The 27,978-nt window shown below is 36.8% G+C and overlaps 1 protein-coding gene across 1 annotated transcript in view; it reads left to right on the top strand.

The window, feature by feature from the left end:
* Window positions 1–21,432, top strand: part of cacna1eb (calcium channel, voltage-dependent, R type, alpha 1E subunit b) — a 119,387-nt gene extending 97,955 nt beyond the window's left edge. The window contains exons 32-45 of the mRNA XM_073849236.1: window positions 406–525; window positions 765–830; window positions 1,403–1,494; window positions 1,693–1,867; window positions 4,627–4,754; window positions 9,761–9,857; window positions 9,938–10,043; window positions 10,163–10,270; window positions 13,596–13,696; window positions 13,916–13,962; window positions 14,998–15,103; window positions 15,351–15,441; window positions 17,322–17,461; window positions 20,643–21,432. Of these exons, the coding sequence (XP_073705337.1) occupies window positions 406–525; window positions 765–830; window positions 1,403–1,494; window positions 1,693–1,867; window positions 4,627–4,754; window positions 9,761–9,857; window positions 9,938–10,043; window positions 10,163–10,270; window positions 13,596–13,696; window positions 13,916–13,962; window positions 14,998–15,103; window positions 15,351–15,441; window positions 17,322–17,461; window positions 20,643–21,194 (1,929 nt within the window). The 3' untranslated portion in view covers window positions 21,195–21,432. The remainder of the gene's footprint in view (window positions 1–405; window positions 526–764; window positions 831–1,402; window positions 1,495–1,692; window positions 1,868–4,626; window positions 4,755–9,760; window positions 9,858–9,937; window positions 10,044–10,162; window positions 10,271–13,595; window positions 13,697–13,915; window positions 13,963–14,997; window positions 15,104–15,350; window positions 15,442–17,321; window positions 17,462–20,642) is intronic.
* The last annotated feature ends 6,546 nt before the right edge of the window (window positions 21,433–27,978 follow it).

Raw genomic sequence — 27,978 nt, 5'->3', positions numbered from 1 at the left:
GAACTTGCTGCTTTGTGAAGGGGCGTGGCAGTGCTGAAACGCAGTCTAAGTTGTTCACCAATCGCAACGCAGTGGGACTGCTAACCAATCACAACACATTTAGTTTTTCGGAAGGCAGGCCTTCATCAAACCTGAAACTAATCGAGCCATTTATGCCAGCCTGGGGAGAAAGCTATTATAATAATGTAAATAATGTGAAAAAATAATGCATTTTTCAAACAACCAAGCATTAGAGCATGTTCAAATGCACACCAAAACAAAAGAAAGACTTTGTAAAAGAGCATAATAGGAGCCCTTTAACATGTTTTCCAGTAAAAGGATATCTAAAAACCCTTAAGACAAGATAAATGTTTACATGGACTAATTACTCGATAAACACTTTCTTGCCCCTCTCTTTCTCTTTAGTCTGTGAACACCATCAATATGAGTTTCCTGAAGCTTTTCCGTGCAGCTAGACTCATTAAACTACTGAGACAAGGCTACACAATACGGATTCTGCTGTGGACGTTTGTTCAGTCCTTTAAGGTAAAATTACATTTGAACTAAATGCAACACTATTCCTCAGGGTATGCATTGAATGAAAAAACATTCCATCTGATTGTGATTTCCATGTTCAGAAAGGTAATAGAAAATACCAAAGTTTTTTGTTGTGGAAAAATATATATTAATAGTTCTGCTCTGCCCTAAAAATTAATGAAAGAAGGACAAATAATAAATAAAGGAAAGAGTTGTACAACATTCTCTTGACTCTCTTCTTGTTTCAGGCTCTTCCATATGTTTGCCTACTCATTGCCATGCTTTTCTTCATTTATGCCATTATTGGCATGCAAGTGAGTATTCTGTATCAGTATGAATGGTTATCAAACTGAGTCAAACTTTACCAGTAAACTTTGTAATTTGATGATATTCTTCATTACTTCAAAGCGTATTTGCATTTTGGCAGCTCAGTCTCAAATGATCAGTTTAGTTGCTCTTCTAATTTATTTATTCATTAGTGCTTGATTTAGGTTTTGTCATCTGTATTTGTGGGCTGGTGTGCTTCTGAAAAAAAAGCTTTTCTGTCTTAGATTTTTTGTCTTGTTTCCAGCCAAAATATCCAAAAATTATTAAATCAAGAAGGATTTTCTAGAAAAGTCAAAAATGAATTGAAACAAGCAAAATAATCTGCCAATTGGGTAAGAAAAATAATTTTTCAAAAAAAAAGTTTTCTGTTTGAAATAAGATTGTTTTGCTTCCCCACTGGCGGATTATTTAGCGTGTTCTAACTTTTTTTTAAAAACAAGAAAATTATTTTTACTAGTCTAGAAAATCCTTCTTGATCTAAGAACTGTTTAATATTTCAGCTGGAAAAAAGACAAAAAGTCTACTTCATTGTAATAATTTGACATATTTTATTCTTTAGGTATTTGGAAATATTAAATTGAATGATGAAAGCCACATTAATCAACACAACAATTTTAAGACCTTCTTTGGTGCCTTGATGCTGCTCTTCAGGTAAGATCACCAAACACTAAGAGAAAGCTGACTTAACTGTTGTTGACTTTCATTACTTTTAGTAAAATTAGAGCAGTATTCTTTCTTTTGTTTCTAGTTGATGAAGTGTACAGTTAACAACTTTCTATGTTTTTACAAGACCTAAGAGGTGTTTGAGTGCTCTAGTGTTTGGTGGATATATTACTTTGCGTCTTGCAGGAGTGCCACAGGAGAGTCGTGGCAGGAGATCATGCTTTCGTGTCTTGAGGGAAAGGAGTGTGAACTGGACCCTTCAATACCACCACCATTCACCTCTCCAGATCATGAAGGGGGCTGTGGCACTGACTTTGCCTATTTCTATTTTGTCTCATTCATCTTTTTCAGCTCATTTTTGGTAAGAATCTATCAACATTCTGTTCAGAATTCTGAAATATATAGGGGAGAATGCTGTAGACTACACTACTTTTTACTCAAGTTCAGTGCAGGAACTTGAGCAAAAGTTCAGGGAAAAACAGGGTAACAAATACAACCAATTCTATATTGGGATGTCTGCTATGACAGATACAGTATGTCACAAAAGTAAGTACACCCCTTACATTTCAGCAACAATTTAAGTATATTTTTTATCAAGGGGCAATACTATAGAAATGAAACTTGGATATATTTTAGTGTAGTCAATGTGCAGCTTGTATAGCAGTATAGATTTACTGTCCTCTGAAAATAACTCAACATACAGCCATTCTTGTCAAAATAGCTGGTGAGTACACTCTAAGTAACTTGTCCAAAATGTCAATATTTTGTGTTAGCACCATTGTTATCTGGCAGTGCCTTAATCATCCTGGGCATGGAATTGACCAGAGCTGCAGGTTGTTGCTGGGATCCTCTTCCACTCCTCTATAATATCATCACAGATCTGCTGGGCGTTAGACACATGGTGATTCTCCACCTTACGCTCGAGGATGCCCCACAGGTGCTTAATAGGGTTCAGGTCTGGAGACATACTTGGCTACCCCATCACCTTCATCTTCAGCTTCCTCAGCAAGGCAGTTGTCGTCTTGGTGGTGTGTTTCGGGTCATTATCATGCTGGAAAACTGCTGTTCTGCCTAGTTTCTGGAGGGAAGGCGTCATGTTCTGCCTCATAATGTACAGTACATAATGGAATCCATGTATCCCTCAATGAACTGCAGCTCCCCAGAACCAGCAGCACTCATGCAGCCCCAGACCATGATGCTACCACCACCACCACCATGCTTGACTTTAGGCAAGACACAGTTTTCTTGGTACTCCCCACCAGGGCATCACCACACATGCTGGACACCATCTGAGCCAAACAAGTTTATCTTATATCCTCATCAGACCACAGGACATAATTCCAGTAATTCATGCTCTTGAACAGGTTGTCTTCAGCAAACCGTTTGCAGGCTTTCCTGTGAGCCAGCTTCAGATGAGGCCTCCTTTTGGGATGATGCCTATGCAAACCGAGCACTGACAAGCTGACCTTCTACTTCTGCAACATTTAAAGCAATGCTGGCAGCACCTAGCATCTGTTTTTTGAAGCCAGGTTCCGCACCTGACGCACAGAACGAGTGCTCAACTTGGTTGATCGACCCTTGCAAGGCCTGTTCTGAATGGAACCCATGTTGGAAAACCTCTGTATGACCCTGACCACTGTAGAGTAACTCGGTTTCAGGGTGTTACTGAACCTCTGATAGCCTTGGCCATCTTTGTGGAGAGCAACAATTTTAATTTTTCAAATCCTCAGAGAGTTCTTTGCCATGAGATGCCATGTTGAACATCCAGTGGTCAGTATGAGAGAACTGTACTTAAAGAATCTAATTTGAACTGCTGTAATACAAGATACATAAGTTTGTATGGTCCTGTCAAGCAGACAAAAAAATAAACATGATGAATAGGACATGTGCTTTGCATAGTTAAACAACATACTGCTGTTATCACTTAGGGTGTACTCACTTTTCTGTTTTGACAATAATGGCTGTATGTTGAGTTATTTTCAGAGGACAGTAAATCTATACTGCTATACAAGCTGCATATTGACTACACTAAAACATATCCACGTTTCATTTCTATAGTATTGTCCCTTGAGAAGATAATAATATGCTAAAATGGTCCTGAAATGTGAGGAGTGTACTCACTTTTGTGACACACGGTATATCAGATGAAATTAGATGAAAGCAATTTGTCATAAAAGCCAGCAATATTTGGTAGTAAACAATACCGAACTTAAAGTATAAGATAGATTAATACACAATCTAAAAATGACAATTTTTTATTATTATTGTTATTTATTGTTTAAAATAAATAATAGGTTTTAGAAGGTAAAGTCATAGCATTAAATGTTACAGAAATATCACATAATAAACATGCACAGTATTTTTGTCTTGTTGTCCAGTAAAAATATCTAAACCAAACTTAAATCAAGACACATTTACTTGACATGCAAAATTAAGATATTATGTCTTGTTTTCTGAGAAATGAAACGCAATTAAATGTGTTTGTTTAAAACAAGAACAGATGTTTGCCAATGAGGTCAGAAAACTTGTTTCCCTTTGAATTATAAGATTTTTCTGAGCCTTTTGGCAGTTTGTTTGTTAATTTATTCTCTTTTTTTTTTGGCAAGTAAATGTATATTGATTCATAGAAACTTTAGACATTTGCACTGGAAAAATACAGATGAAGAACATCACTTTTTTCAGTGTGAATAGAAGGTTATTTCCATATTCTAAGAGCATTTATTCTTTTTTGTGAAATGAATTAAAAAGTAATGGTTAGAATTTGTATTTTCAAAACCAGAATGTACTACTAATATAATTGCGCTCCTTAAATTGTCTTAATAGTATGTGTAATACTAATTAGTAAGTGCCTTCATTTATGCATGTGGTAATTAAGTGTTTGCAGAAGAGGTTTCTCGTGTGAGCCCTTTCTAAATATATGTTTACACAATGAAAACATTGCACATTTAGCTCGATTGAAGGGGCAACACAGCTTACCTTATACATATTTACATGTATCTTTAAATCATAGCCAAAAAAAAAAAAAAAAACTATAATTATTTGAATAATATTATATTAATGAATATATTCATGTGTGCACTTGGTCTAAATCCATAATTTTGCCACTTTCTTTCTCCTAAGATGCTGAATCTGTTCGTGGCTGTGATTATGGACAACTTTGAGTATTTGACCCGAGACTCATCCATTCTTGGACCTCACCATCTGGACGAGTTTGTGCGCATCTGGGGGGAATATGACCGAGCAGCATGGTGAGCGCAACAGATCACCTACTGTGCCTATTGGAACGCCATATATAATATAGTTTCTATTGATTGTTTCTGTTCTTACTGTTCATGCGCATAGAGGCCACTATAACCACTGCTCATTAACATCCACAATCATGTTTCTTTTGGTTTTTTCTTGGTTTATTCATTTATACAGATGCAACTGTGTTCAGTAGTTCAACTCAAGTTGATATGTAAAACTCACATAAAAATGTGAAGAAAAAATAATCCACTATATACATTATACTAACTATAAGTAACTACTATACATGTCTTATTAGAGTATTAGGGTTAGTAGAATAAGTTGACATGTATGTGCAAGGTTACTTATAGTCAGTGTGAGTTGGGAGCATCAAAATAAAGTGTAAGCAGATAATACTCAGTCTACTAATACTGTTAATGATTGACAGTTGACACGTGGATTATTATTATGGATTATTGAAGTGTCACCAAAACTACCCTTACACAAAAGAAGTTTATTCAGGGTGCTATTAGTATACTTCTTTTGAACTAAAAAATAGGAAACTATACTTGCAGTCTACTTTTTATGTACTTCTCATAAATGTGCTTTTATATACTTCTCAGAAATATACTTAAAATGACATTTAAGTATATTTGACTTATGCTTCGAAAGAAATCAAAGTATATTTGAGCTATACTTGTGCTCTGAGAATCTGTGTTTTCATTGTTATACGCTAGGAACGCTATTGCACATCTTCCATACAGAATTTCCAAAACACAAGTGAAGAAGAAACCGAAACAACAGATGCTTCCACATGTAATCTAACACAATCGTCAGACATAAAACAGCATCAAAACCATAGATATGGAAAACTCTGTAACGTTGTGGAATAAAATGTTGACCCATGAAGAGGTAATAATGACTGTCAAGCTTTGGGGTGTTAATCAACTCCATCTATGTTTTGATTATCATGAATAGTCTTTCTGTTCAAAATTGTTATTATTATTTTTTTTATTTTATCAAACTTACCCACATTTAAGTGTATATTAAAAACCCTGAGACTTCTTTTGATGTTTTGTATGTTCAGATATTCATATAACAAAACATATACAAATTAATACCTAAATAGGGTCATAGTAGTATACTTAAAGTATGATGTAAAGTTCACTTAAAGAAAACTTACGAGTATACTTGCAGTATAAAACTAAACTAGTAGTTTCCTGAGACTATACTTCAAAGTGTACTAAAAATGCATAAAATATTTAATTAGTAAACTATCAGTATACCTATAAGTTCAATTTTAGCATACTTGCAGTACAAATTGAAAACATAGACGTAAACTAGTGTACTCAAAGTTTACTACTACTATACTTATTTTTACATACAGTACTAGAAAGTGGGCCAATTTAGTTCCAAGGTGTATTGAAATAGTACACTTAATAGTATACTACTAGTACACTGATATTTTATACTTAGAAATATACTTGAACTTCACTTAAGTATACTTAATGAAATAAACTTGAAGTATACTTCTTTTTGGTAAGGGTAGGCCTGCATGAAATGGTCATAAAGGATGAAACCTCATTGAGGAGTGGGACTATCCTTATTTTTGGTAGATGTTCAGCTTTTATGGTTGTTGTCTTGTTTTCCCTAATTGAGAAACTATAGTGATGGCCTAATATTTTTTTGAGCTTGAATCAAACCGAATAGTAGTTTGAACCAAAAAATGCACAGAACGTGTGACTGTGTTGCGCACCGCTGCAGACACAGGCGGATGTTTTCAGTTTTGTAGTGGTGAAATTGCTGACATTTTCTGACGGGGCCTTGGATTCCTGTGTGCTGCCAGAATAATAAATGGATTGGTTTTGGGGTTTACTGTGAGCCGCTGGCAATAAATGCACATCAGAATGTCGATACTTAGAAAGTCTAAAATTCTTCGAGGCTAATGGAAGCCGATCTTGCCGTTATCGTTGCACTCTCTGGAATTGAGATGGACTTTAGTGTAGTGTTTAGAAGTCAGTGGATGACTGTGAGCAAACAGGTGTCCCTTGTAAGTGAAGCTGAAGGCCACATCCTTCTGTTTGCAGGCTTTCAAGGGAAGGATGATGTCATGAAAAGGCGCATTAAGGAAGACAGGGCCTCGATTGTTCAAAGAAAGGTGGGTTTGTACGTGCCTACCCTAACATCCTTTCTGTGTGGTTTTAGGATGTATCAAACAAAAAGCCATATGAATTCATTTTAGGGCTGCAACTATATAATCAATTATTCTGCTGAAAATGTATTTGATTAATTAGACAAAATAATTACTAGATTTTATTTGCTTTAATTTAGACTTATGTTCTCTTAAGGAGGGGTATTGAAAATATAAATCTATGAATTTAGACTAGAACATTATGCAGGAACATGCCACTGATCTCTATATGACTGGATGAGGAATATTTAAACCACAAACCATACTAATATATATTGCAACATAAATGCTTAAATCTTTATTATGAATCTTTAAATATGTTTAGGAGCTTTTACTACGCAAAAATGCTTTTCTTACTTAGATTTTTTGTCTTGTTTCCAGCAAAAATATCCAAAAAATGTTAAATCAAGAATGATGAAGTAAAAATAATTTTCTTGTTTTCAGAAAAAAAAAAACAAGTCAAAATTAAGTCCGTTTTTGCTTAGAAGAAGCAAAATAATGGGGTGAGCAAAAATATATTTCAAACTGAAAATTGTAAAATTCTAATCAAAACCAGACTTAATTTGTACTTTTTTTTCTGAAAACACTTTGTCTAGAAAATCCTTCTTGAGTTAAGAATTTTTGATGTTTCGGCTAGAAACAAGACAAAACAATCTAAGAAAGAAAGGCATTTTTTTTGCAATGTTGTCTGTCAGCTGATTTAATATTTGCTTCTGTAATGAAGATAGTTTGAAAATTCTGCATGCATGCATGTTTACATGCATACTTTATTTTATTTTAAAGTATTGGAAATGTATCAATCACTTGACCTTTTTAAACATAAAAAAGTTATAAAAATATTTTTTTTAGTACTCTAGAAGTGTCATCAAAAAAGTTCTGTGTGCAAAAAAAGATTGACTATTTTCATTATTGATTAGTCGTTGCAGCCCTAATTAAAGTTGTTTTACAATTAGCTGATTAGGTCTTAAAGCTACCTGCATACTAGCTAACACTACAGTCAGAGACTTGAACTTTGTTGCAGACTACTAGCATTCAGATGGTTTCACATTAATTTCAGTTTCTCTATACTTACTACCAAAGATTGTTAATATCATTCAGTGCCAAAAGTTTGCCATAGCTAGTTTACACTGCTAAAAAAGTCTTGTTTCTGGTCAAAATATCTCAAATAAATCTTAAATTAAGATGCATTTACTAAATGAAAAAAAAAATACTAAATTAAATGCAGTTTGTTTAAAATAAGTAAAATTATCTGCCAGTGGGGTAAGTAAAATACTCTTGTTTTAAGATTTTTTTTACTTACCCCACTGGCAGATAATTTTACTTGTTTCCGGGGGGAAACAAGTGCATTCGGCTAACAACAAGATTAAATATCTTATGTTATTTTGTTTATCTAGTAAATGCATCTTAATTGAAGAATTTTTAGATATTAGAAACAAGATAAGCCTTTTTTATTTTTTTGCAGTGTAAAAAACTGTGTAAATTGAAGGAATTCATTAATGCATGTTATAGAAGGCCATCTGAGTACCTATGGTTTCTGTTAACAAGGATAAATTTACAGTCGTTTGAACTATAATTTAATTTGTACTAATTTATTTTCAATTAATATTTGATTTCATTAGTTTCCAGTCCATGGTTGTTATGTTTGTTTGTTGTTTTTAATTGTTTAGGACTGTGAAAGATCTTTAACAATTGCATTGAACACATTTAAGATAATAAACTGTTACATAAAAGATAATGAATTGGATAGAGTGTGGATCTGAATACAGGTCTGGAAAGATTTGTTGTCTCCTCTTATAAAGACTCTGCAAAGTGTTCTGAATAGGGTTTATTGTCAAGACTGGCTTGGGTTCTATGGAGATTTTTGCTGAAAGGCTGTAATGCAGTGATAGGGATTTAGAAAAATGATTTATTGATTTGGATTGAGATGTAGCTATGAAACAGTATTTTAGATGTATGAGGTGCTTTGGTTAAAAGGTTTTTAAAAAATACTATTCATTTTTATTGTGTATACAAACATTAATGTTTCTGTAAACATTACGTCATATTTCACTTTCATAATTATCATATTGGTTTCCATGAACTCATTGAACTTCATATGTAGCATTGGGTGTTTCTTTTCAGCAGCAGGAACTGAAGATCATTTTGGCATCAAGAGTACCGAGGATAAAGCCAGAGATCAGCAGTAGTGCAAAATTAGCTTTTCTCGTAGCCCAGTGGCTCAAACAACAAAGCAAAAACTTGAATTCGAGTAGCTAACTAGAGGTCTGTATGAGATGGAAATTTTAGCAAAAGACAATGACATATTTTGTCCTGCAACTTTCACTTTTTGTCCCACTCCTGTCGACACGAGCGCACAGGTAGAGGTCTACGCGAATTCAGTCCCTCTCCCCAAAAATATAGGATATTTTTTCCGATTCCCATCTGCACACATCGCTTTACCTAACTTAGTTGCAATTGTTGCAGCAGGCAAATGAAAGGTACTTGAAATGAAAAGTAACTCTCCAGAAGAAGAGTTGGCAACACGCAGTTGTGGTGTTTTGTTCCTAAATGAATTCGTGTTTTTGAGCAAATCTGTTGAATGAATGACTCATAAAGACAGTCCCTTTCATTCCGGAAAAATGAAAAATCACTATTTTGTAACTTATGCTGGATTTACTGTATTTTGTTTTGTGTACATTCAGAAGTTTAGAGGAAACAATGTCTATTCTGTACAGAGAAAGAATGTGAAATTTTTGATTTCTTTAGAAGTGTGGTATACAATCATAGAGAAGAATATATAAAATCCATCGTTCATATATAAATCACAAAGAATTAAATACCTCTGCTTTTTCCTTCCAGTGGCCGTATTCACTACAATGCCATGTACGAGATGCTAACCCACATGTCTCCACCTCTTGGATTGGGAAAGAAGTGTCCTGCCAAAGTTGCCTACAAGGTAGCAAAGTTTTATCTCCGGAAATGTATTTCATTCTTCAGTTAGTACTAATACCAACCATGCTCTGCTGCAATTGGCAGAGACTGGTGCTGATGAATATGCCAGTTGATGAGGACATGACGGTTCACTTCACTTCCACACTGATGTCTCTGATCCGCACTGCCCTGGAGATAAAAATTGCCAGAGGTCAGCACTACATAAGTGACAAAAGTTTACACTTCCCTGTATATTTTATGAGGATGCAACGCATGCATGTTCTTCAGTTGTTCAGTCTATCTCATTTGAGGCCATATGTTTCCTATCAGGGGGTGAGGACCGGATACAGTTGGACACTGAATTGCAGAAGGAGATAAGTATCATCTGGCCGCACCTGTCCCAAAAGACTCTAGATCTGCTGGTACCCATCAACAAAGGTGAGGCCCCCAGGAGTTGTACGGCTGTAGCACTTTAGTCAAGGATTAGCCTCTACCTACAACCTAAAAGGCATATATAGCTCTTGGGGCTATCCTGTACCCCTGTCCCATACCCTTTCCAGGAATGCAGTATTATTTTAGAGTAGTGGTTCTCAATTCCAGTCCGGGGGAACCCTATTCTGCACATTTTGCATGTCTGCCTTATTTAACACACCTGATTGAGATCATAAGCTCATTAGGAGAGAGATCCATGAGCTTAAATGTGCAGAGCAGGGGTCCCCAGGACTGGAATTGAGAACCACTGCTTTAGAGAACGCTGGAGCATACTCCAAAAAGGATTTCTTAAGGCCCCGATCACACCGAACGCGTCTTTTAGTTCTAAGAACGCGAGGCGCACAGCACTGCCTTTTTTGGTGACTTTTAATAAAAGAGCAGTGTGCTGCGGTTTTTTTTATGTTGCTAAGCAACGACCAAAACAGCTGTCCTGTCAGTCAAATCAAAGGATTATAGCACGAGCGCTCTAAAATCTTAGTTTTTTGCTGTTAAGTAAACTGGCAGATTAGCAGAAACCCTAAAAAATACAGCTCCGGGTTACCCACGACAGACACCTAGGGTTTCTCCTCCATTTCTTGCAGTCTCCGGACTTTTAAAGCAACGGTAAACTTTCGTCACCACAACCGAAGACCCGCCTCTCCATTCATTCGATTGGACAATGGAAAAGAACGCGAATGACGTTGGGCGTTTTTTCGCTCAAAGTTGATTTTTTTTCAACTTCAGGCGCTCAGAGCGCTCTTGCAAAAACGCGAGGCGCAGCAGGCGGCGAAAACGCGAGGCGCCCGGGGCGCATAAGCAGCGCGCAGAACGCTCACTGCCAACAGAAAACCATTCAAAAGAGGCGCCTCCAACTGCAAAACCGCGATCGGTGTGATCGGGGCCTAAATGAATAAGCCAGGTCATCAATACTCTTTATAGAAGCTAGGATCAGTAGCTGCACAATCCTCAATAAGTAGGGATGCACGATATTTGTCGGACAGATAAATTATCGACCGATATGGGTAAAAATTAATACATTTTTATTGCTCCGATAAATAAATGAAACCCGATCCGATAAAGTACTCTTGCTGGTAAATCAGTCAGTCTGGTTTATCTGAGATTCATCTGCTTTCCGAGTGCAAGTGACTGCAGCTGTGAACTGTAGTGACTCTCGGACTTTGTTGCGTTTAGTACGTCATCATCTGTGTCGTCAGCATCATCTTCGCTGGTCTGGAAGTTTTTCACGGCAGCACTGGCAGAGGAGGACAATGCTACTGCTATTTGCAACAAATGTTTAGCAAGGATTCCGAGAATCCATAAAGACGCGGAAGTTTCAGCAAAGGATAGATGGATTTTTCAGCATTAACAATTGCTTGCAGTAGTTCTGTTATCAAATTTATTTCAAAATGTTTAGTCCTGTACAGCTATGATAAGCTGTTTCTCCAACTTGGCAGTGCTTTCAATGTTATTAAGGGAAAGGATGAAGCTGATTGTTTGGTTCATGTCACATGACCTGCGTTGGGCTTCCGGCATTCTGAACAGTTGAGATGTTTTTATTTTTCGATTCTGATGTTTTATTCCCTGCCTTGTACGATTTAGTTGCTGCACAGATTCATAATATGACCAATAAGAATGGACTACATGTAAGCTTTACCACGGATATTTGCTCATCTGACTTTACTCCATGATGCACTTTTCATTTTTTCAAGGTTGACAAAATGTCAAAGCATTTTATTTAATATAGAATTGTGGTGCCTTACACAAAAAAAATAAAAACATTTTTGAAGAGTCAGGACTGATGTTTGCTATGATTGATAGACCCAGATATATAAATTTCATTAGTGTATCTTAGATTTTGTATTCTCCTGGGTGCACAAAATTATCATATAAAAATATGAACGTATTGGGTATCGGTATCGGCCACAAGAAGGACTTAATTATCGGCTATCGGTATCGGTTAAAATTTTTCATATCGTGCATCCCTATCAATAAGAGTGTGTTCACACTTGTAGTTCGGTTCATTTGGTTTATTTGGTCTAGACCAAGAAGTAAAATTATACATTTGGTCCTGGTCTGTTTACAGGAGAAGTCCGGTGTGATATTGACCTAAAGTGTGTTGAATCATGATACCCAGTGTGAACTAACCTTGCATATCTCATCTCGGCTTGTCCCCTGCAGTCCGAAATCTGGCATTAGTTAGCCGATGCTCACAACAGGTTGTCGATGAGGGTGAATCGGGCATCGGACTAGCAGGAAGGAAACTACAACCTGATAAGTTGATAACCTGATAAGTTCCTTCCTGCTCGTCACTCGACTTATCGTGACTAAATTCAAGATGGCGGCGAACGGTAAATTTCTTCTTGTAAATAAACTACCAGTGCTTTTTCAAAGTTCTCAATGTCTCATTTTAAATGTCAGGGCCCTTGGAAGTCTACCAATGAAGTGTGGAGCTACTTTGTGCCTCGTAAATGGTGTAAAACAATGATTTATTTGCATGGCTAGTCCGATGCCCGATTCACCCTCATCAACAACCTGTTGTTAGCATCGGCTAACTAGTGCCATATTTCGGAGTGCAGGGGACAAGCCGAGATGAGCTATGAAAGGTTAGTTCACACTCGGTATCATGATTCAACACACTTTAGGTCAATATCACACCGGACTTCTCCTTTAATGTTCACACTGGCATTTTTGACTCCGAACCTAAAGGCACAGTGATACGTTCACAACCTGATTGGTCGGATTGAATGATGTGTATTTCGTAACGGAACTCACAGAACACTGCAAACAAAAGAATTAGGTCACACTTTATATTAGGTGGCCTTAACTATTATGTACTTGCATCAAAAAATAAGAACAAGGTACTAAAGTGGTCGTATTGCATTGCAAAACACTTTTGCTTTTATTAAGGTGGGATATGGGTAAGGTTAGGGACAGGTTTGGTGCTATGGGTAGGTTTAAGGGTGGGTTAGTGTGTAAGGGTTGGGTCAACAGTGGTAATTACAGAAATTAATTAAAAATGTAATTACATAGAGGTTTTTAAAAAATATATAAGTACAGCGTGCTCATTGTTGAATGTGTATATATATATATATATATATGATTTTATTTTCTCCACCTGCAAACAAGAAGTTGAACAGTTGTACCTAATAATGTGGCGGTTGAGTGTATAGGAATGACATGCTCCCTTTCATTTGAATTGTTATGAGTATTAGACTGGCTTATGTTCAAAAGATGGTTTTATGTAAATTGATCAGTTGAACTTGATTGTGTGTGTCTGTGTCTGTGTATTAAGACACGGATATGACCGTTGGAAAGATCTATGCTTCTATGATGATCATGGACTACTTTAAACAGAGCAAAGCCAAGAAGTTAAGAGCACAGATTGAGGCACAGGTAGGCTGACATTTTTGGTTTTCAGGGTGTTTGCACAAACTTCACATTTTTGTAAAATAGAATTTTTTTTTTAGCTTTTTATAAATATTGAGAATATCAGTTTTTATAATTCTTAGGGTGATTTTTTTCCTAGAAACATGTTTAAACGTGTGCAGAGTTTCTGTATACTACAGTATAAGACTTTTTTCATTATTTCACAATATTTGTTCTTTTGTACAGAGAAGTGCCACCATTCCCCTGATAGCTCACAGTGCTGGATCAGCCTTGTAAGTTTTGTTGTCTTCAAGGAAGGGTCATGTTTAAAATAACACATAACTGAACTGTATCAATGCATACTCCAATGCATACTCGGTTTTGTTAGCATATGGCACAATACAAATATGTGACCCTGGACCACAAAACCAGTCTTAAGTCGCTGGGGTATATTTGTAGAAATAGCCAAAAATACATTGTATGGGTCAAATTTTTTTCTTTTATGTCAAAAATTATTAGGAAATTAAGTAAAGATCATGTTCCATGAAGATTTTTTGTAAAATTCCTACTGTAAACCTTTCAAAATGTAATTTATGATTAGTAATATGCATTGCTAAGAACTTAATTTGGACAACTTTAAAGGTGTTTTTCTCAGTATTTTGATTTTTTGCACCCTTAGATTTCAGACTTTCAAATAGCTGTATCTCGGCCAAATATTGTCCTATCCTAACATACATCAACAGAAAGCTTATTTATTGAGATTTCATATGATGTATATATCTCAGTTTTGTAAAATTTAACCATATGACTGGTTTTGTGGTCCAGGGTCACATATGTGCTATATTATTACTGCACTGCAAAAAATGCTTTTCTTTCTTAGATTTTTTTGTCTTGTTTCCAGCCAAAATATCTAAACATTCTTAAATCAAGAAGGATTTTCTAGACAAGGAAAAAATATTGTACTGTTTTCAGAAAAAAGAAGTCAAAACTAAGCAATGGAGTAAGAAAAATAATCTTATTTCAAGCAGACAACTAGATTATGTTTCTTACCCCACTTGCAGATTATTTTGCTTGTTTCAAGCAAAAACTCACTTAATGTTAATTTATTTTTTCTGAAAACAAGACAATATTTTTTCCTTGTCTAGAAAATCCTTCCTGATTTAAGAATTTTTAGATGTTTTGGCTGGAAACAAGACAAAAATTATAAGTAAAAAAAGCATTTTTTTCAGTGTGCTCAATAGCATAAAACATGTTATAAACTACATTATTTGTGTTTAAGGTTTTACATTCAGTATTGCATATGTATTAAAGATGGTTCTGTGTTGTAGGACCAGTGGAGGGTTTGTGGCTTTAAGCCCAATATCACCACAGGAGCTGTTATTGCAGCCCATCACCCAACGTACAGACAGCAGTGAAGACTACGATGCCTCTCAGGTACCAAAAAGGTCTTCTTAAAGTTGACAGGGAAAAATGAATTTTCTCATCTGGTTTCTGGGTTAAACAACACATTAGTATGTTATCAGGAGGTTAAGAATTAACATAGCGAAAACAAATAATGATCTAGAAATAGCTATTCTGAGTCATATAGCATTACAAATAGTAAAAAGTAAACTATAGAACGATGAGTTATAGACTGACAAGATGTTGTGCTGACCGTATTTAATGTGATGCTGATGCGCAGGTTGATGAATCAGGGTTGAATGGCGTGTGGGGGGAAGATCGCCCACCTGAACATGCATTCAGAGCCAGACACAAGAGCTACAAAGCTGCAGGTTGGTTACTGCATTTCCCCTGTAAAGTGAGAAGACAGCACAACTCCAGAATACACAAATACACCAGCCAACGCTTGTCCAATGAGTCACCATGCAGGAGACAAGAGATGATAAAATGCATGCATATACATCAAACACTCAGGATTAGGAGGAAGTTCTGAAAGTGACACCATATTACTTCAAATACATTGGAAAACACGAGTTGAACTTTTTAACCCTATATATATATATATATATATATATATAGTAAAAGACCTTTCCCTTTGGCTTGAACAGTTCTGTAGTCGTATGCTTTTATGAGAATCCCCATTAATGCATGGGTTGTTGACATGACATAGCATTTTTACTGTCCCACAAGATAAAAATTAATATAATTAATATTGTCATTAAACATTTCTTTGTCCTACATAGGCCTGTTGTTATAAACATTTTTGAGCCAAATTTTTAGAATTGTCTTATGGTGCGGCTGTCTCAAGCATGGTTCAATAAATTTTATAAATTAAAAAGAAAAGCATTGAAATTTTAATAAATACCTCTGGCATAATTGTACAAGTGCTATTTTAGTAAATGGCAATCATTTTTTTCATCCATATTTTTCTGAAAGCGTAGGAACTTGATACATTTTGTCTCTGAAAACCATGTCCTGTGGTGTGACACCATATCCTGATTTTAAATCAGCCAGTTTCAGAGAAAATTTAAATTGGTTCATGTTACTGAAACCCATGATGTGCACATGATACATTTTTGTCTTAAAATTGTTCAAATATTTAAAAAAAAAAAACTTTTTTAAAACCAGTACAAAGTGTTATGTTTTGATGTCTTTTGGTGTGACACCCTAAATTATATATTTTTTTATTTAAAACTAGGTTAAAGTACACAATCATGGAAAATTATGCAAATGTGTCTTACTAAACTCTAATGACAGGTTAGCTCAGATTAGCAAGGTCATTCATTAATACTAAAAGACTGAAACGTCCTATGGTGTGACCAAAAATGTCCACCGGTGTGATGCCTGTACTGTCAGCACAGGACAGATGTCACACCAGAGGAAAATGTCTCTTTAAGAAGCATTTACATAAATAAGACTGATTCAACTCTTTTTTTTTTTGATAATTTTCAGTCTTCTTAAATGCAATAATTAATAATTAATAGAAGAGTTTCAGTAACATACTGACCAAGAGACTGAATTGTGTTGATTAAACTTTCTTTCTCCTTTGACATTTTTTAAATCAAATACAAATATTTTAATAACTACCGTTTCTTTTTTTTAGTGTGACCTAATGTCATATGGTGTCACACACATGAAATAACCACAGATTAGTTTTTATCTCAAAATATCTTAAAAAACAGTTGAGTATTGTAAAAGGGAAGATATAAACATCAGTCATCTTAAAATTGTACAATTTTTAGCAGTTTTGAACAGATGACAGCACAGTTTGTCTTGAAGTCATGGGGGAAAATGTTAATTATAATTTAATATTAAATAAATAACTCTATATGTAAATACATGTCTAACCATAAAGATAAATCTCTCAAGCTATTTCTATTTTATTAAGAGTTTTTTTTTTTCTTAATTTTTGCCACGTCACACCATAGGACAAATTTATGGTACAGTTCAGTAAAAATGTTAAAAAAAACAATGAAATAATTGACAGTTAGTGGCCCTTTATATTTTCTCAAAGATCAGACTTCACACTACATAAATATGCCTTTTTTTTTTTAAATGGTCTTTTACAAAAAAGCGTTTTTTAATTCCTATTTGTCAACTATCCACATGCAGTATAAGATATGCAATCCCTAAATAAATCTCACTGAGTGCTATAATTAACCTACCACATGTTGACTGTGATGTATAACATGATCTATTTCACAATTTACAGTGTCCCACTCAGACCAGACACAGTACATGGAAAAGGTGCGAGGACGACCAAAAGAACAACGGTCCTTACTTTCCCCAGATAACTTGAAATCCCGTTCCCGCTCTCCCAGTGAGGAGCGCATTCATGGGGTCACCAGACAGGTAAACAAACGGCTCAAAACATCTATTGGTAAAGGTTCTTTCACATAATCTCTCACAGCTTTTTGAGGGGAAAAAAAACTTGTGTGGAACTGAATATTATTCTACAAATGCTGCCCCCTGCTGGAAAGAAAAAAAGACGAAGAGAGACTTCAGACCTTTTCAAGACGTGCAGAAGCAGTGTTCTACGTTTAGGTTTTGTCAGGGACCATAAGCCAAGATCCAGATCCAAACTGACCATATGCACGGAGACAGCTCGTAAACTTCTGCTGAAGCTCATTTTATATGTGCTATATATAGGTGGACACTCCGGAGACTCCTCTACTGCCTCATTCTTATCAGAAACTATTATTTTGAGAAAAATCATCGCAATGATAGCAGCATGAACATTCAGTTTCATATTATTTAACAACACATCATTTAAATGCCAAGCCTGATAATCCCAAGAGAGGACCTGTATAGTTGTACATTTAAATGCTGACAGCTAAACACTATCATATCGTGTTTAGGCTAACGTTAGCTAGCTAAGCATACTTCTCTTCAAGGACATCTTAATCATATTCTTGATAATCAGTAACTTGCCTCCACAGTCATGAACACATTTTTTAAATCTTGTAATATTTTAAAGCCTTTCATATTTTTCAACTCTACAGCTGTGCAATAAAATTCACTTCAAAGATTCACTTTTTCATTCATAAAGACCGCATGTAAAAAAAACAGCCTTTTCAAGGAAAACGTCTTTTTAAGATGAAAATGACATGAAATTACCCAAATAACCAGAAGATGGCAGCAGAGGATCAATCATCGGCTGCCATTTCAACTCCCTAGATTTTTCAAGACGTCTTGCTTTTCGATTTATTATAAAATTACTAGTATAATAAATTGTAGCACTTTTACCGCACTGAAGTATATAGTATAGCAAGTGAAGAAAGTCATTAAAGTAAATAAAGAAATAAGCTCAGACACAAACTGCCTGACACAAACAGTGTGGATTATTTAAATACTTATATATAGTTCACTACAAATTAAATAAGTTAAATATTAATGGTATAAGAATTAAATAATGCACTCAATATGAATTGATGTGAATCTGAAATATTTTATATAATATAATAACTACATCTTTTATGCTTTATCTTGAACTGTAAAAGCTATTAAATAGCCTATATTTAACCAACACAAACTTGTTACTGCTGTAGTTTTGTTACTCTGAATTTAGTTTGAATCATTTAATGCACAGCTCTTTTTTTGACATCAGCTTGTCAGATGTTTCCTCTGGTTATTATTGTCAATCATAGCAATGACTCACACATTTTTAGCCCATTTACTCACATATTTTTTCATTCTTGAAACGGACGTTTGTTCCTCTTAGACAAACAAAACTTTTCTTCAATTGTGAATGGATTATGTACAGAAAACGAGCAAAGTACACTTTTATTATGCACAGAAGAGTTGACCGGAAATGACTGAGCTGGCTTGTCTAAAACAAGGAAGTAATCAGTGCATATGGTCAACTGAGACACAAAGCAATGATGAGACTTGGTTTAAAGGATTAGTTCACTTTCATAACAACTATGCACAGATAATGTACTCACCCACTTGTCATCCAAGATGTTCATGTCTTTCTTTCCTCAGTCGTAAAGAAATTATGTTTTTTTTTGAGGAAAACATTTCAGGATTTCTCTCTTTATAATAGAAATGGATGGCGCCCCGAAGTTTGAACTTCCGAAATGCAGTTTAAATGCAGCTTCAAAAGGCTCTAAACAATCCCAGCCGATGAGGAAGAGTCTTATCTAGCGAAACGATCGGTTATTTTCGAAAAAAAAAAAGACAATTTATTTACTTTTTAACTTCAAATACTCGTCTCATCTCTGCGCAGCACATGCAATGTCTGTGTAATTCAGGTAAATACAGTTAGGGTACGTCTAAAAACTCCCATCTCGTTTTCTTCCCTAACTTCAAAATCGCTTTAGATCGCTTCAAAAGTATGGACATAGTGTTTACAAAGTGAAAATTCAAAGAAACTCAAACGCCCTTAACAAAAAAAGGTAAAAACCGCATTGTAGGACGATTTTGACATTGAAGACATAAACGAGATGGGAGTTTTTAGACGTACCCTAACTGTATTTACTAGAATCACACAGAGATCGCATGTGCTGCGCAGAGATGAAACAAGACGAGCATTTGAGGTTTAAAAGTATATAAATTGTCTTTTTTTTTTTTAAATAACCGATCGTTTCGCTAGATAAGACCCTTCCTCATTGGCTGGGATTGTTTAGAGCCTTTTGAAGCTGCATTTAAACTGCATTTCGGAAGTTCAAACTTCAGGGCTCCATCCATTTCTATTATAAAGAGAGAAATCCTGAAATGTTTTCCTCAACAAAAAAAAAACAATTTCTTTACAACTGAGGACAGAAAGACATGAACATCTTGGATGACAAGGGGATGAGTACATTATCTGTAAATTGTTGTTATGAAAGTGAACTAGGCTAATCCTTTAAGCTGGTTTTTGGAACACAGTGGCAGATCAATCAGCAGATCTAGAAACCAGCTGTCAGCTTAAAGGAACACTCCACTTTTTTGGAAATAGGCTCATTCTCCAAACTACCCACCAGCTGATTTTTACCGTTTTGAAATCCATTCAGCCGTTCTCCTGTTCTGGCGATATCACTTTTAGCATAGCTTAGCATAGATCATTGAATCCTATTAGACCAATAGCATCACGTTCAAAAATGACCAACGAGTTTCGATATTTGTCCTATTTAAAACTTGACTCTTCTGCAGTTATATCGTGTACTAAGACCGGCGGAAAATGTAAAGATGATTTTCTAGGCCGATAAGATTAAGAACTACACTCCCAATCCGGTGTAATAGTCAAGGAAGTTTGCTGCCGTAATATGGACACAGCAGGCGCAGTAATATCACGCAGCACAACGCGATGCTATCTGTCTCATAGGATTCAATGATCTATGCTAAGCTATGCTAAAAGTGATATCGCCAGAACAGGAGAACGGCTGAATGGATTTCAAAACGGTAAAACTCAACTTATTAACTCGGGGGGAGTTGGAGAATGAGCCTATGTCCAAAAAACAGTGGAGCATTCCTTTAAGCTACTATAAACTTAACTTTAAATGGCATTGATTGGATTAAAGTCCTAAATATGTAAAATCTGATTTCTCCATAGGGAAACAGCTCTGAAAGCCCAGTTCCCTCCACCTCAGAGTCCAGCACCCCGAGCGGCAAGCGTCGCATGTCCCAGACCTCCACCTGCTCACGCCCTCACATCTCCTACTCACCCTTAGTGTGCCACACGCAACCTTCATCACACGTCGATGACGATGATGACGACGACGACGCAACCGTCCAGCAGATGATAGGGTGCTGTAGTACTGCTTTATGGGACGAAAGCACTGAAGACCAGGAAGCAAGACAGCAGAAAAGTACCCATTTCGAAGCGGGTGAATATCTGGGTTCACCCGTTCGCCGCTATCCTTCCGAGTCCTTCCTCAACCTACAAGAGGAAGAACACAGCCCTGATTCTACCGCTCCTATGGAAACTCTTACCTTTGAGGCAGCGGTGGCCACCAGCCTAGGCCGCGCGAACACGGTCAGCGCCTCGATGCGCACAAGATCACGGATAGGCTGGCAGGTGCCCAATGGACACTTCCGGAAGAGATTGGCACAGAGCGTATCTCTCGCTGGCGGCGAAACGCTCAGCGATGATGACAAATACTAGATCAGTCAGTAGAACAGAGACATAACGGGACAAATGTAGATATCGAGGAGGACGCCGAGGCGAATGCTGATCTTCACAATATTCAAGAGGTGTTTTATAGATATTAAATGTGTTCAATGAAATGAGCAACAGAAAGACTTCATATTTATATGCTCTAATTTCTCATCAGATAGTGAGTTTGGAAAGCAACCTATACATTTACATTTGAGGCCCAATTCAGGTATTAAGTGCTTTATTTCCAGTTGGGAATAGTAAGTTGATGGTTTAAAGTGCTTAAACGTTTTTTTTCTCCATTTCTTGTTGTTTTTTCTTGTTTTCTAAAGTTTAATGTCTTTTTTTCTACCAAAATGCCATTTGTTTCTAAATTCATCTCTGTGTCACATTATTGAAATGCGCTAATAATGCAGATACTTTGTTTTTGAAGTTTAAATCCAATTTCTAAACTGAATACGCCATTGTAACTAAATGCAACTTGACTTCCAAAGTTTAATTTCATAAAACAATTTAAATAAAGTACTCAATTTAAATAATTAGTCAAAAACCGTTCATATGTTTCCATAAAATACAGTTAAAATGGAAAAGAAGAAAAAAATATTTTACAGCTGAGGCTTGAATTATTAAATGTTGAAATTTAGTTTAGATGAATGTCTTGTAAAGGGGTTTACAAAGGTAAATTCTGACAAAGGTAAAAGGTATCACAATAAAATTTGATGTCACAATCAATTCAGGAATTGTTTTTAAAAATAAAAGATTTCTTCTTTAAAATATGTAATTTAATCTTTCTTTCAGGCTACTTGGAATTTGGATTTTTGTTACTGAATTCGAATGGATAAGCATCCTGATAACTTTATGTTTAAATTAATAAAATATTGTCTTTTTACCCTGGTTTAGTTTTCTGCTGTTTTTGTCTCTTGGTAACTTTTCTCCCCTAGTATTCTCTTGTTATTACATATTCTCAAAACTAGGTTACCCCTTTTGCAGGACTGTACTACAATTTGATAGACATTGAGTGCAAATAACCAATTTTGGCTGCGTTTCCCAAAAGCATCATTAGCTAACTATGGTCATTAGTTCCATTGAACTCTACTGATTACGACAGAATTTCCGACAATAGTTGTTTTCGGGAAACGCACCCCAGGTTTTTAGTAACCCTGCCCAGCATTGCTCAGCTATTTTACCTTCAGAACAAATCATAAATTACCAGGTGGATTTAAAATGCTGTAACCATGATTTAACATGATTTTCACAATTTTACAAACTGAGGGACAAGTCAAAAATATTGTTAGTAGTAATCGAGAGTATAACACAAAACTGGCCCATAGAACCTAAATTGTTTATTTAAAAGAGGTGTAATGATATCTTGACGTGGATAGCTGTGATCAATCAAATTAATAATATTATGTAACAATGCAATGCAAAAAGAAAGAAATTTATAATGCCAGGTGCTAAAACCTAGCAGGTGTCAAATTGTCAGCTGACTGTTATTGAATATACAGTGCCAAAACAGCACTGACCCAGTCATGGACCCTGCTAGACCCCTGAAGGAGTCCAGTGGAATCTGGCACAAAGACACTAGCTCCTTCGTGTTTTTAACTTGTGAGGTGGAGCCACCATGGATTGGATTGGTTGGTCCAGCACACCCCACAGATTTACATCTCTTCATGTTCCTCAAACCACTCCTGGACAATGTGAGCAGTTTGCAGAGCACAATATGCTGCTGAAAGAGGCTATTGCCTTTAGGGAATACTAGTGCCATGAAGAGTGTACCTGGTCTGCAATGAGATTTACGTAGGTGGCTTGGGTCAAATTGATGTCCGCATGGCCAGAAACAGGGTTTCCCAGCAGAACATTGCCCTGATCAGTCCCTGAACTAACAGGTCATATCAGTGTATGCTCATGTTGTTTCATACTCAAGGAAATGTGAGGTACAAGAAAACAGGACTCATCAGAGCAGACTACCTTCGTCCACTGCTCCAAGGTCCAGTTCCAGAGATTAAACTACCTCAGAAGAAACTCATCACTGAATCTCCAACACATAGGGTTCCAGACTCAACAAGACTGAGGAAGTGCTTGACCAGGAAAAGGCCATTTCTCAGGTACTGAACGCAGAGAGGAAGACAAATAATTCGATGCCATAATAGCAAGACATATAGAGTCTTTTAAAAGGACACTGATGCTTTCAGGTGAGGACTGTGAGTGTGTCCTACTGTATGTAAGGCCAGTGCTTCACCTGTTGAAGGTCAATATCTTGAACTCAAAACACTGACAGAAACAAGCCACAGGGAATACCTGACAATACAGCATTCATCATAAGTTAAAACATTAAACACATGGTACCAACTAACACACTTGATCTGATCACTTGATAATACCATGGTAATACCATCACACAACTATTTTTCTAAAGTTGCTATCCTAGAGCTTTTTGAGAAATGGAAGGCAACAGAGCTCAGGATGAACAGAGCTGTCACAAGGGGAATATTATGCTGCGACAACAGACTTGTAGCCCAGCCAGACAACAGAGCCCTACAAACATCTTAGTAATGACCTCCAACTATAAAAGTCGCTGATTGGAGATGACATTTTCCTGGAAAATCAAACAAGTGAGGAAATCGCATCAGGGATGAGGGAATCTTTGTTTGCTTGGGGCCTCGATGAGATATGACTAGGGTTGGGTACCAAACTCTGGCTACAACTTTCGGTACCTGAGAAAGCATCTTGGTGTATACATTACAGAGAGACCCTGTGACGTGGTTACATATAGGGCCATATGGATTCGGCCAAAAGGTGGTCGCAGAGTCCATTCATAAAAACAGAATTTATAGAGCGGAATACCACGGAATTCGTCAGTTTTGTAGATGAATATATCATAGGCCTGTCGCTTAATTCGAATTGTGATATGGACTAGTGTCTGTGAGTATTAAAACGCAAAAAGACAAAAGATGGTTTGAATATGAACCCTGCATGTTCTGTTTGCCTCTGTATGTACGAATGCCAGAGACCCGGTTTTGTTTACTACACAAATACTGAAGCATGGGTGACACTCACAGTGATTTTGTGCCTCTGCGTCTCACTATATCATAACATGAACACATGAACTTAATCTCTAGCTGCTGTGAGAGTCGCCTCATGAGAAATTTACTGTTTCATTTGAGAAAACTAGCATCATATATCTGCTGTGAATATGGTGAAGGCTGCTGCCCTAGACAACTGAACTGGGCTGCAATGTTTTTTATTAAAAGAGTCTAGAAGAATCAACCTTTTCTCATATCAGAATGCAAATAGGGTTCCAGATCCCAGAGAAGGCTTTAACTTTCTAAGAACAAGAAGGTCTGGTAACTAATTCCAAACTGGCATAATGTCCTGAAATCTGGGCCCACTGCTGAACGTCACAGAAGCACTCTGAGAAGACTATATTAGTGTCTCCTATAAGCCAGTTCTTCTTGAAGACTTCAATGCTGCTAATACAAAAGGAAGACAGAGGCATGACCACAGCCTTGAAAACTGAGATATTGTACTACATCATCGAGAAATATAAATATGAATCTAATCAAGAGCTGCTAGATGTGGCTTCTCGTTAGGACCCCTGATTCAAGATGGACTCCATCAGTGCAGACAACATGCACTCTTTATATGGAAGGTGTAAGCAGGTTAACATTTCCACAGGATCCTTATTATCAGAGCAGAGGAATAACCCTTTCATGCAGCTTCGCTCTGTTTAAAGAAACTTCTTTTGCACAATGGCTGTCAGGTATGATGGCATGCCAGGAGGACTTATCAAGCACCAGCACTGAAGTAGAGCCCAAAACTGTTTGAAGTAGGGCTGTAACGATACGTGATATGAAACCGAATAAGGGAGAATCGCGACACACCCCGTGACTACCTTTCCAATCATGTGACGCCTGCCTGCAAAAGTTGAGCTAGTTGAAAAAGAACGTGAGGAAACATGGCAACCAACCCAGAGATTGCGGACCCTCCCTCCTCATTTAAGTCAGCAGTGCAACATTTTGGAGCTGTATGATCCATAAAATACGGAGAAAGGTTATTAATAAAGAAAAAAAAAATCCAGAAAATGCGTGTAGTATAGCCTGCGCAGTAAAAATACAATTATGTGTAAAATGTCATAGTAAACTGTGTCTGACATGAAAACCACGCTAGTCATTGTCCCATAAAATGACAAATAGCAAATAACACATAGTATTTTCATTACGTTTCATTTATTTTGTTTTTGTAAAGTAAAATGAGACCTTGTTGTTTGCAATACGTTTACCCTGAGACCGCGTCTCGAACACCAGCTCGACCGCAAAACACTTTCACTACAAGAGAAAGCGGCAGCCGCTCAGAGATTCCACCGCTTGACGCGTCCCATGTGAAATGGCTTTTAAACGGTCTTCAGACAGAGCGCGAACACAAGCACAGGACCGTTTGAGAGCAGCGTCAGCGTGTACCGGATTGAGTCCAAAGAGCAAATACCTGTGCATGTCACCCGCACTGCACCTGACGGATAAATATTATTCCACCGTTACGTCAGTTTTAGCGGTTCACCCGTCGGGTAGGACTCTGTTTCGCACACACATAGAATCTTGCATCGCTAGCAGGTTTAAAGAATTTGACATCTTGACAATTTTATCACTATCATGCATGGGCGTAAATCCCGGGGGGGACGGGGGGGACATGTCCCCCCCCATCCGAGGGTTGTCCCCCCCCCCCTCTCTAAAAAAATTATTTAAAAAAAATCGCACTCTCTATTGTGAAAAATATATGTATGTATACCTACTCGTGTAAGTAGAAAAAAAACCCGCAAAAAATGCATTTAGAAACAGTTGAGTTCCCCCTCCCCTTCCTTACAGTGGTTTGGCCCACTGCCCGCTTTACACACACGAGTCAGGTGTGTGGCTGCGGCTCAATTAATGCTGAACTCCAGTAAATAGGGTATTTCATTAACTTTAAATAAAGCGATTCTCTTTAATGTAGTTGATGCAGACTCATTCATAAATTAGTTGCGGCAAAAATGCTGATTACCGATGTAATTTTCCATGAATCTGCTATATTAGCAATTAAAACATTACTTATCTAGTTAACGTTAGCTTGTTTACCATAGCTTGTTGCATAATGCAATGCAAGACGCCAAAGCCGTTTCCCATGCATAGTTTTATTTGTGACGACTTGGCATAATGTTAACTTAACATTAAGGGCCACAATTAGAATGTTGCAGGTATACCTCACTTCCCTGATGTCAAGAGATAAACTAGCGAGCGTTATCAGTAGGTCCAGCCTTTAGCCCTTTTGTTAGCGCGTCCGCCTCCCGTGCCGGAGACCCGGGTTCGAGACCCGCTCGTCGCGAGTGTGTGGCGTTTCATTTAGCTGTGCATTTACTAAATGAGCACTGTGTTACGTCCGAACAAACCTCACTATTAATAAAATTGTAAACCTTTTTTTGTTTTTGTTTTTATTGTTGTGTATCTTTATAAGTACAATTTGACTGTATTATTTTGCGTCCCCTTCAAAAATTGCTCATGAGAAATTTTATATTTATTGTCCCCCCCTACTGTTAAATGAAATTTACGCCAATGCTATCATGTTAAATTAAAAAAAAAACATTCAGTGACAGACAGACCTTATCAGTTGTTAATTTTAATACAGAAGGTTTTTATTAAACCTTAAAATGTGACCTTGTATGTAAAACTGATTGAAATTGAAATTTGTTTATTGTTTTTAAATAAATCTGTTGTTTGATTTTCAGTTTCATGTTTTAATTTTTGTTCAAAATATCGTGATACGTATCGTATTGTGAACCCAATATCGGGATACGTACCGTATCGTGACCTAGGCATATCGTTACACCTCTAGTTTGAAGTCCCAGTCAAAGAAAGCCTAAAAGAAGTTTTTAAAACAGAGTGAAGCTGCACGAAAGGGTTATTCCTCTGCTCTGATAATAAAGTTGCTGTGGAAATGTTAACCTGCCAACACCTTACATATAAACAGGAAGATCTAGCCTCGTTCAGACTGTCAGTCCAAATCCGATTTTTTGTCCATATCTGGATAGAATCGGATTTGAATAACTGACTGTCCACACAGTCCTATCGCAATTGTTCAAATCGGATTTGTGTGTCCGTAAGCGCTCTTGTTTTACGGAATGTGCGTTGGTTTCTATGGCAATGCTGCTGCTTTGTAACGCCAATGCTAAAATCGACAATAACAGCGATACAGTGTTCGCAAAATAGATGTTGTCTTGTGATATGACAACTTTGCCATTGCGCTGGATTATATTCGTCTTCTAAAGCAGCGGCAGGAAGCTGGAATGTGCCGCTTTATTCTGTGCTGCCATCTCCACTGGTTTCCAAACTCAAAGAGGTGCATATACTAACCGTATATTGTCTTTTCCGCTTGACTCGCAGTTCGCAACACAAGCTTGTTTCTGCAAAGACGTTTACGATGTTTTCCACAAAAAACGTCTGACGTGTTTACATTTTACGTGACGTGAAAACGGGAAAAAGCTTCGCCAAATTCTATCTGACCGGTCAGACTGAAAAGGATTTCCAGGAATCCGATTTGTATAGGATTCCTAATCGAAACGGATTTGACCAAATCAGATTTCATGTAGTTTGTTGCTGTTCAGACTACCTAAATATGATCGGATTTCAATCGGATTTGGGTTGACAGGCTTATGTGCATGCAAGCATTCCTTGTCTCACCAAGCTACTATCTATCCATTCCAAGTTTCCCCTTCACACGAATGCACTTTTTAGGTCTGAAAACACGAGGCGCACCGCGTTTTCAGATA

This window comes from Garra rufa, chromosome 10 (genome assembly GCF_049309525.1).
Source record: "Garra rufa chromosome 10, GarRuf1.0, whole genome shotgun sequence".
Lineage (NCBI taxonomy): Eukaryota > Metazoa > Chordata > Actinopteri > Cypriniformes > Cyprinidae > Garra > Garra rufa.
Note: the sequence above shows the minus strand (reverse complement) of the source record. Positions and strands in the feature narration are given on the sequence as shown.